Genomic DNA, 10,385 nt, shown 5'->3' with positions numbered 1-10,385 from the left:
TCTGCTGAGCGATAACCCTGTTGAAAACGGTTGTCTCTGCTCTTCCTCAGAGAGGCCTTCTGAGAAAGGAATCAAAGTAATTCAACAACACAGAAACATTCTTTATGCTAAGATGAAACAAAACAAATAAAGGCATATAAGACAAGAACATTATAAAGGCACATGAAACAACAAATATTTGATAATAATATATACAATTTACCTAACAGTTTTGTCTGTTGTTCTCAACTCTCTACCCGCAGCTGCAGCGTTGTTAAACTGTTGTGGGCGGAGCCTCCGCTCAGGTAGGCTGTCGGGATCGCCTGTTTGTTCTCAGGTAACTTTCAGTCACGGAAGTCAAAAATACACCATCCCAGAACTGTGAAAAGCGCGTCGTCAGAAATGATTTTACCACAACTTTTCTAATAGCAGCTGTGATCTGAAGGGACGTAGAATCCATCATGGTTAACTCAGGTATGTGAGCGAAGCTGGTGAGTGAAATTCTTTGGGATCTTCAGAGGATTGATTGGTTTCGGTGTGAAATGTTTAGGTGTGGTCTTTGCACTTGGAAACCGTTGAAATGCCTGAAATCCAAATCTTGCCTTTTTCTCCTTCGGTTGATGGTTTTTAACCCTAAACGTGTTTCCTTTTAAAGCGCCACCTGTGAGAGAGTGAAGGTGTTCCTAAGGATTGAGGGAAGCTGTAATTTAATCTATATCGATTCTTTCGTCTGGTGCTTCTGCAACAAACATTTGGAGTGTCTGTGCTGATTTCTTTTTCAGGCATCTTTGTTTTTACAATTACATCACTTAAGTAATCGTCATTGTTGTTGTGTTTTGTGTGTGTAAATATATTATTTCTAAATGATTCAGTAGGATTTGATCATATTTTTGTTTTACTCTACATGGTGCCATGTTAGGGTTCTATTTCAAGATTTTTATGCCTTTCCAATTCTCTTATTTTGTTCTCAAACTGGTCAGGTACTGAGTTGTAAAGCATACACACAAACACACACAAATAAAATGTCATCCGTCATCTTATTTCTCCAGCTTTTCACATGAAAAGCTGTGTGAACAATGAATGTGAGAATGAACAAATAACTAACCTATTATCAATCTAGCTACATCAGCTTTAAAATAAAAGCTATGGATATTTACTGTTTTGGTGAGATGCCAAACATTATTATGACCATAACCATGGCTTGTATTTTCACAGCCTTCACTCTCGAACGGAGAACCTGAGTATCTATCTGACACCAACTGACCCTTCAGGTCGGGTAGATGTGGTGGTGGGTGTTTGAAGCCCCCACACCTGAGGCAGAGTGTTTTTGTTCATGCTCACGGTCTGGTTACATGCCATCCCTCTGCAGTTGTTTTGCATTTTCTTCTGTTGAAACCACAGGACCCTGTTCATAGCAGAGCTGTTGACATGGGTTTTATTTTTTATGTTGTGTATGCTGGATGTTTGCAATCCCAGCTTTGATTAAGGATAGTTGTGCAGTGCTTTTATAGGTTGCTCTGGTGCTGTAAATGATACCACTATTTATTTCTAAGTAGCTGACATCAAATGAGTTTTAAACCTAAATGTGTACATAATAAACTTGCATGGCTTTTTTGTGTAACACACTGGTTTACTGTTGAAATATTCTGCTTTTAAGCGATAAAAAAAAAAAAAAAAAAAGTCTGACAATCTGAATGTTTTTCTCTGGATTCAACACCCCCCACTAATATTGGGAGGAGCAATAAGTGAGAGACTGGCTAGTTTTGTTTCTTCTTCTGGATGTACTTGATAAATATTCAAATATTGAATTTTATTATGTGCTAAAGATTGATTTGTTTTAAGGACTTTATTTTTTTTTTTTTTTTACAAAATCAAACAGATTTTGTATGTATAAAAGTTGCTTCCACTTCCTGCAGGAATATGCTGCGCCAACCTCAAAGACAACAGAGCCCTAATGAAGATGGGGTTGACCCTGGTGCTGGTGGGCCACGTCAACTTTCTTTTGGGAGCCCTGGTGCATGGCGCCGTCCTCAGATACTTCATTGTTAAGATTAAGATCCGGACTATTATATACGCTGTGTCTAACGTCATTGCCATTGTGGAAGGTCTGATTGTACGTTGGTTTACACACACTGAAGTTTTTTCTTTTGTTTTTGTCATTAAATCTTTTGCTGCTGGAAGTAAATTAGTGGTTTTCATGTCAGGAATGATGTTTCTGCTTCCTTTCCTTCAGGGTATTATCAGCGGGATAGTTGCTATTGTCCTGTCGAAGAACAAGAAAAACAAGACCCTGGTAAATACTTTTCCCCTCAGCTTGCCCCACCTTCTCTCACCTCCTTCAGCCCACAAATGTTACACACATGGACATAATTGTTGACACTCCTCTGTTAAAGCTGCAGTAGGTAACGTTTTACAATATGTCCTGACAGTAGAATACAATACAGATAATCTGTGAACAAATGGAGCTCCTCTGCCTTCATGTAATTCTGCAATTTGCAGAAATACACCACTTGGTCTGAAACAACCAGTCAAAGGAGGAAGAGCTTTGCTCTGCAAATCACACTTGTGTACATGCTGCTTGCACCCCATCTCACTCTCTGCTGTGTCCTTCCCTAGAGTGGAACCTTCTATGAAGACTAGTGAAGCATGGCCATAGTTAAAGGTTTTTCGTTTATCATTACGTTGCCTATTTGTCATTAGCACAGCTGCAGCAAACCAAGCAGTGCATACACAAGCATGATTGGCAGTGCTATGACCTACCTCACGTCTCTAATTGGTTGTTTCTCAATGGCACATTTCTGCAAATGCGGGTAGGACCACAAGGAGGAGGCAGAAGAGCTTAATGTTTTTTCACAGATTACTTTAAAAAAAGGAAATATATGATTTTCTTTGATTTAAACGTATGTTTTTATTTATTACTTTTGTCAGTTTCAAGTTATTTCAGTCGTTAAAAGGGATGCCAAAAATCTTGTCTGTCTGCTCCTGTTAGAATCTGTATGTGTTTGGAGATACAAAAGCGGTTTAAAGATGAAAGTGTCAGTACAATATGCTGATCTTTGTCAGAACAAAAACGCATGTGTGCAATCTATTACATTGCCTTTAAATATGAAGGTTTATGCCTAACAAATGCTCTTCTGACTCTGTTCCTCTGACAGATGTGGGTACTGTTGGTCTTCAGCATCCTGGCAGGTTTCCTAGGAATTGCTGCTGCCTCGGGATTGTCATATTCTTTAGTTAAAGCCATCATCCTCAGGAAAGAGCGTGTGCTAAAGAAATTCTGCAAATTCTTTGATGAAACCCCTGACCCTGCGACCATCACAAACGAATGCCCCTTTGATCCTACTCGTATCTATGTAGGTACAATATTCACCCAAGTTTGATCAGTAACCCTTTATACTGACATGAAATTGGTGTGTAAAAAATGTTGTCTTGTGTGTAAATTAAGGTAACCAGCATCATTCTTTGGATGCCTCTCATCTTAATGTGCATCGTGGAATCAGTGTTCACCTTTCGCTGTTTTGCCGCCTGCACTTCCTTCCTGTACCTTTGTCCGTGCAGGAAGAAACCGCGCCAGGCAAGGAGGGTAAGGTCCTACCAGGTGTTCTGCATTTACTGCAGAGATCTGTGTGAATGCCATAATGCTTTTGATGTTGCATTAAAGACTCCAGATCTGTGCAGGATTGGCCTTTTTTCAGTTTTTTTGACTTAGACTTACCTGCATAATATCAAGCAATAATGTTTAAAGTTTTAGGTGTGTCTCTAATTCACTTTCTTTAGTGAAAACATTGCTACATTTTATTCATTTTCAATCTGGAATAGAATGTGCAGTGTTCCCTATACACTTGTATGTATGGAATTAAATTAAAACTAAAATTTGAGCTTTTCTTACTTTGCATTCTTGTAATTAAAGTATAAGAATCGTTAGTGTATTTCTGATGAATACACAATAACCAGTTTACACATTTGCTGCCCTGTCATTTTTTTTTTCTAGCATATGTGAAAATTAAATGAAGTTGTCAATTCATAAAAATAAGGAATTACTGAATCAGATCATTGATTCATCCAAATTTAACTTGTTTTTTTCTTACACTTTCAGGTTAAAATCCAGGAAAGGGCTGATACTCCACCGCCGTTTCTAGAGGAAGCAGCCGAAGAGCAACCTGCAGAGCAGGATGAACTGCTGCAAGGCACAGAGACGCTGAGTGACTGGGTCTAAACCAGAAAAAAGCATTTTTCATCCAACTGAACAGGATTAAAAACTGAACAGAGAGAATCTGTTACAATTCAGATATTTTGATATATCTGGACTTAAGTTAAAGCAGTTGCATTTTACTATTTATGCCCATTAGTGGCATATGATTTGATGGAATGCTTTTAAAAATGTTTTTATAATTTTTGTACCTTTTTAAAATCTGCCTCATGTACCTTCAGTTTAAATGTCTGTTTCATTGTAAAAAGAAAACTCGCATTTTCTATTCTTTAAAAAAAGATTTTAATACAGTTGAAACCTCTGACAGGTTTTGTTCAATCAAAATGTTTAAAGAACTCACCTGTTTTCAGAATACGAATATATACACAAATCAATCGAGACATCTGGCTTTCCTTTTCAGTGAACTTAAAGTCGTCAACAGACAAGTTTGTTTAAAGAAATGTGTTCAAAATGTGATCTCTTTAGTTTCAGAAAAATCCCTAAAGTTATTGCGCAACTTAAAAGCACAAGCTAATTTAAGCAGAACTGTAAAATATGTATAGAAATATGCATCTTGTAAATTTTGGTGGACAAGACGAGTTGCATGTTTTCTAGAAAAGGGACACATTTTTCTACATTATTCTGCTACAACTCCAAAGGCACATAACACAAGGGGATCAAATGACAATTGCCAAAATTAGTTAAATTACATCCAAGTATATAAAATAGGCACATGCTAAGCCATTTTTACAGATATTTTCACAACTGGAAAAGCAAATATAGTAAATAAAAAGAGAAATTCATACAAAAAAATACTGAAAAATACGTTTTCTGTCCAAACACGGAAAAGTTGAAAAGATTAAGAACAAATGGAAACCATTTAATCTCCACTGCCTTAAAATATACAGTTCTTTACCAGCTTTCACTGCAACAATCATTTAGAAAAAAAAACTTTAGGATCAGCTCTGATCTGATGTACTGTTGTCACAGGAAGTTCAGGACCTCAAGGTGTCTTGGGTTCCTCATTTGGCCTAAAGGATCCAGAGGAAGGAAATGATTAACACCTTCTGTTAGCCGCCTCCTGGCCATCATGGTCAATGTGATTGTGCTGTGTTTTCTCACTTTGACGTGTCCATTTTTTCCTCCTCTGGTACCTTCTCTTCTTCTTTTACTTCTGTGAAAGATTTGAAATGACTTACTCAATGACTTGGTTATTATTTAACAGGATGTGAGGATGACTACCTTTTGTTTCCTCTGTACTTTTCTTCTTCTCCTCTGTCTCCTTCTCTCCTTCGGTCTTGGTCCTTTTGGCTTTCTTGTAGCTGGCTGCATTCCTGCGACCGCCTTCGCCTTCGTCCTCCGAGTCCGAGAACTCTTCCTCACACGCTATCCTTTTGTCGTGAGCACGGACTGGACGTTTATCAGAAGGGAGATATGCATTAAGAGATGCTGCAGCTGGTTCTCCACAATAACAACTGCCTGAGAGCTGATGCAGCGTAAATGTGGAAGAAACAGAAATGATTTTACTAGATATGCGTTTGTTTGGATCGTCCTCTTCATCGCCACTGTCCTCCTGCACGGCGTCCTCTGGGATGGCTTGCATCTGGACTCCGGGGGCGTGAGGCAACATGCGCAGGTTCTCAAACAAGCGCTGCCTGTAGAGGGCGACACAGGAATAATTCAGCTCTAAGAAGTTCTCTGTTCTCTCTGGTCAAAAGCAAACAAATACTTAATATAAAACGTGTTTCATGAACTCACTTGATCTTCTCCAGGTAGTCGTTTGTGTTCTGATTGGTCATATTGGAGGGGCTGATGTGCAACTTGAAGTCTGGTCCAAAGTACTCAAAGTAGTCATTGTATGGGAGCTCTGTCAGTTTGAGAGAAAATATTTACATAATATTTTATGTCATCTGGACATGAGCATCTGATTGGTTCATTCACAACATCTGAGTTGAATATCTTTAAGGGCCAACTTGAAACACACTGCTTCCTAGTGTGTATTTATGGGAAAACACTGAAGTACATCAAGAAATATAAAGCTTTACAGATTATTTTCTTATTACATACTCATTTATTTTACGTTTCCTCACACATACCCGGCATGTTTTGACATTGACACAATGAGTTCCATTGGTAGATCATGTAAAAGAATTGGGAGCAAAGAATTTCTAACAGGAAAAATTGCATACCATTGGGGATGGAGCTATCAAGGGCCACAGCAGTCTCAAACGTCCAGCAACGGGCCACGTTCCGGATCGTATAGCCGCCTCCTCCCAGCATCAGCAGCGGCAGGTTGAAGCTCTTAATGTACTCCACACACTTGGCATGGCCTAAGCAGACATAGTGGAAGAATAATATATTTTTTTTAAAATACATTCAAATGAGACTCTGCCTGTCTCATCTGAGTTTCATAATCTTGCCTTTAATGGTGAGGTTGAAGCAGCCCAGTCTGTCCCCTGACAGAGAGTCAGCTCCACACTGGAGGACCACAGCACTGGGCTGGTACATCTCCATCACCTTTGCCATGATCTACAGAAGAAAACAAAAACGCAACAGCGACACTCAATTATCATTTGTTTTATTTTTATTTTTTGCTTTGAAGAACATCTACAATATGAATTTAACAGGACTTTATTAACTCACAGGCTTGAAAATGGCTTCATAGGACTCATCATCGATCCCATCCCTCAGTGGATAATTTACAGCATAATATTTACCCTTTCCAGCACCAATATCCTTAAGAGAACAAGAAAAGCAGCATTTTATTATTACGGCCCTCTGACATGTTTACATGTACAGTTGTTAAAGCCATACCCTGAGGTCACCGGTGCCTGGGAAGTACTCTCCATACTTGTGGAAGGACACAGTCATGACACGATCTGTGGTGTAGAAAGCCTCCTCCACACCATCTCCATGGTGGATGTCAATATCTATATACAGAACTCTCTGATGGTATCTATGAATAAGAAAATATGATTTAATTCCAACAGTTTTTATGCATGTTATGTAGAATATTGTGACTGGAATCATAAGAAGCCGGAAATGTCATTATTACACATACTGAGTATCAACCTCTCTGTCACACTCACTTCAGTAACTCCAGGATAGCCAGTACGATGTCGTTGACGTAACAAAACCCAGAGGCTTCAGACTTTTTGGCGTGATGAAGCCCTCCGGCCCAGTTGATCGCGATGTCTGTCTGCTGTTTGTTCAACTTTACGGCACCGGCTGAAACACAGTGAGAAAGTGAGAATTTTAACTTTTCTAAAACAAAGGGGTACCGGACTTCTTCAAAGAAGACGGACTTACCGACGGAGCCTCCTGCTGAGAGCTGGCAGAACTCGAACAAACCATCGAAGACCGGACAGTCCTCACCCACATTAACTGCAAAACACAACACCAGAGACATCCGTATTGTTCAGACCGGGAACAGCATCGGTCCTGAACAATCCAAACGCACTAAATATGCTACTAAAACGTTTTTGTGAGGTTGGTTTGCTTCAAAACCAGCTTCATAGGTGGCATACGATACTTGTTACTTAATTTAGCCGCATGAACACAATCCATCCTCAGACACTCTGAAGGATCACCCACATGACCTGGAAGCATAAGTTATTCTCTTTCGTTACAATCTTTGTTCTGTTTTTTTTTACTGAGTAATCTTACATTTCTCTAAATATTCTAAAGAATAACTTGTGTTTCTTTAGAATATTTAAATTTGTTATTAGAATTGTATATATTTTAACCAAATAATCATGAGAAAATCTAGAAAATTCTGAGCAAATTATTTACTCTTACAAATTAATTACTAATAAAAACACGGGCTTACTGATTTAGGGGCATTAAAATAATTTCACATCTCTGTGACCGGACTACACGCTTTTTTCTAATTACTCTAAAAAGGTTGAATGCAAGGCATAAATGGCTTTGTAAGATCTACTTTCTCTAAATCAGTCAAGATGCACGTAAAAACAATAATGGAATAGAAAGATTTTGTTAGGTTTTCAGATGAAACTTACATCTCTGCATCTGTTTGCTGTATTCTGACATGTTGTCTGGCCTGATAGAGCGCAAGAACCTGATGTAATCATCACTGTGATACTTGGTCATCTCTTCTCCACTGGCTTTGTGTGGACGCTGCAACAACAAAAATAAAGTCATTGATTATATCCTGGGACAGAACCTCTCTGTACCACCAAGTAGCATAAACCCAGGTTGCTTAATTCCACATACATAGATCTCCATCTTTCTGTAGAGCCCATAGTTGAGCAGCAGGTTGTGGGTCATGCGGATTCGGTGAGGCTTCATGGGATGGCCCTGACCATAGTAGTAATTTCCAACATCACCTGAAATGAGAGAAAAAAAAACACAAAATCTGTCAGGAAATAAATGTCTGTTGAGATCGGCTCACTATCCTATCGGCGATACTAGAAATAGGGGAGGGAAATGATCTAAAGTCGCCTACTGGCTTTTTAACATCAGTTAACGTTGATTTGAGCATTTCCAACAACAAACGCCAAACTTTCGAAGGTAGAAAAATGAGTCTTTTCCCAGTACAAACTAATTTTATTGACAATAACCGTGCATCATGTGTTAGCGCGCTAGCTGATTGGCTGGGTTTTTTTTTTTTTTTTCAAATCAAAGTATAAAAACCGCTTCAAAAATGCATAGAATTGTATTTGAAGAGCCATCTTTGGCTATGGCCAAATCACGTTTTTAGAGTTTAAGCACACCAACATCTCAAAACTGAGGTGAGGAGTACAAGCTGCGTCTCAAGCTAGCTACGTTAGCTTAGGTTAGCAAGAGGTAAAATTGATAGATGCAAACTCTGTCGGATTTTATCAGTTATCGAGTCTACTTATGAAACTGCAACTATGAGTGTACTTACCATCATAGTAGTAGCAAACTTTTTTCTTTGTGCCTTGGGAGGTAAATGCCATTTTAGTCTTATTTTTTTGGATGATTTTACCCACAGTGCAGGAGAGGAGACAACAGCGACACGTTTGGTCAATGGGATGTCAGCAGCTGTCCATAGGGGGCGCCAGAGGGACACAAAACGATTTCACGTAGAGATGACTCTTTACGTTTACTACGTGCATAAATAGTCTGTGCTTTCTACCTCCACCTTTGCATCTAACAGATAACATTGCATCTTTTACTGTTTACATTTCTTAACCTAAAAATGTTGAGGTATGCTAAGCACGTATCCTGGGAGAAGCTCTGTTTACATTCCACAGAGAAATATTTGTGGGTTCTGTGCATTGCTCTTACGCCTCATAGTCTAGTACATTTATCACTTTCAGGCATAGTAGCAAAATATGTCAAATCATAGATCATTTCAGTACACTCAAAATTGTTGCTTTTTCTGTAATCTTTTAAAAAAAAATAGTTATTTTTGATCACTGTAAGCATGTCTTTCCTGCACAGGTTACTGTAGTAACTTGATACAATTACTTATTTACTCAAATTATGTTTCTCCATCTGATGGCATCATCAGTTACTCAGTATTTAAGTAGCCTTTTAAACAAAATACATTTTAATTCCAACTTAAGTCATTTATTGGATGACTACTTTTTATTTTTTATTGAGTAAAAATATATTGAAGTAGTTTGACTCTTAACTTGATTACAATTTCTGGGTGCTTTACTTAACAATTTTGTCTCATAGAAACCACTTTACCTCTGCCTATTTATCTAATTTCGATTACTCTTCCTCTTTTGAGGTACCTTGTTCATCGAGTAAAAGTATTTAAGGGTCTTCTTTAATCTAAGTTCATGAACCACAGCTACAGTATATTATTATATTGATCAAAATGACATCTGAAGGTAAAAAGGGAAAGTTTCAAAGCTTGAGAAGCAAATGTGAAGCACAGGGGCAGCGTCATGTTGTCTAAGTGTTTTACAGGATGGATTGATTCACTTCACAAAATAGATAGGAAAACACTTCTGGCTTAAAAGAAAATAAGAAATCTGTAACTCTTAATGCGCTCTCAATTCTGGCAATAAGAAAATAGAAAAATGTGCTACTGTTAACTTATCCTAATTCTTTCTTAATTAACGGGAGAAATTTATCTCAATATACAATGAAAAAAATGATGTGTCTTTCTAAGCAGTGTAGGAACATGTTTGGTTTCAACATTGGTCCTGAAAACCGATTAGGTTGAAAACATTATTTTGTACATTGAGCTCTACATTATTTCCAACCTGTCACCATATTT

The 10,385-nt window shown here is 38.2% G+C and overlaps 2 protein-coding genes across 3 annotated transcripts; one reads left to right on the top strand and one right to left on the bottom strand.

Moving 5' to 3' along the window:
- Positions 1–301: 301 nt before the first annotated feature.
- Positions 302–4,563, top strand: tmem54a (transmembrane protein 54a). Of its 2 annotated transcripts, none has more exons than XM_032547160.1 (6): positions 302–470; positions 1,896–2,092; positions 2,213–2,272; positions 3,135–3,332; positions 3,425–3,562; positions 4,076–4,563. In XM_032547160.1, the coding sequence occupies exons 2-6, from the start codon at positions 1,934–1,936 to the stop codon at positions 4,193–4,195; spliced, it is 675 nt and encodes a 224-aa protein (XP_032403051.1). In that variant the 5' UTR covers positions 302–470; positions 1,896–1,933; the 3' UTR covers positions 4,196–4,563. The 2 variants fall into 2 exon arrangements, with proteins under 2 accessions (XP_032403051.1, XP_032403050.1); XM_032547159.1 differs by having other exon boundaries at positions 303–453.
- Positions 4,458–9,199, bottom strand: LOC116708972 (probable histone deacetylase 1-B). The gene is made up of 14 exons (XM_032547158.1): positions 9,057–9,199; positions 8,402–8,514; positions 8,188–8,305; positions 7,478–7,552; positions 7,258–7,396; positions 6,983–7,124; positions 6,812–6,904; positions 6,589–6,697; positions 6,358–6,498; positions 5,927–6,035; positions 5,696–5,823; positions 5,411–5,578; positions 5,291–5,342; positions 4,458–5,199 (listed from the first exon to the last, which is right to left on the bottom strand). Exons 1-14 carry the CDS (start codon positions 9,106–9,108, stop codon positions 5,172–5,174), a joined length of 1,467 nt encoding a protein of 488 aa, XP_032403049.1. The 5' UTR covers positions 9,109–9,199; the 3' UTR covers positions 4,458–5,171.
- Positions 9,200–10,385: the final 1,186 nt, after the last annotated feature.

Source organism: Xiphophorus hellerii, chromosome 19 (assembly GCF_003331165.1).
Source record: "Xiphophorus hellerii strain 12219 chromosome 19, Xiphophorus_hellerii-4.1, whole genome shotgun sequence".
NCBI lineage: Eukaryota > Metazoa > Chordata > Actinopteri > Cyprinodontiformes > Poeciliidae > Xiphophorus > Xiphophorus hellerii.
This window is presented reverse-complemented; position numbering and strand designations above follow the sequence as displayed.

Coding starts and splice junctions, on each gene's coding strand:
- tmem54a (XM_032547159.1), top strand. Junction 2,093..2,212: donor CCATTGTGGAAGGTCTGATT/GTACGTTGGTTT, acceptor CCTTTCCTTCAG/GGTATTATCAGCGGGATAGT. Junction 3,563..4,075: donor AACCGCGCCAGGCAAGGAGG/GTAAGGTCCTAC, acceptor TTACACTTTCAG/GTTAAAATCCAGGAAAGGGC.
- LOC116708972 (XM_032547158.1), bottom strand. CDS start 9,108: ATGGCATTTACCTCCCAAGGCACAAAGAAAAAAGTTTGCTACTACTAT. Junction 7,397..7,477: donor CTCAGCAGGAGGCTCCGTCG/GTAAGTCCGTCT, acceptor ACTGTGTTTCAG/CCGGTGCCGTAAAGTTGAAC. Junction 6,905..6,982: donor CAGGCACCGGTGACCTCAGG/GTATGGCTTTAA, acceptor TGTTCTCTTAAG/GATATTGGTGCTGGAAAGGG.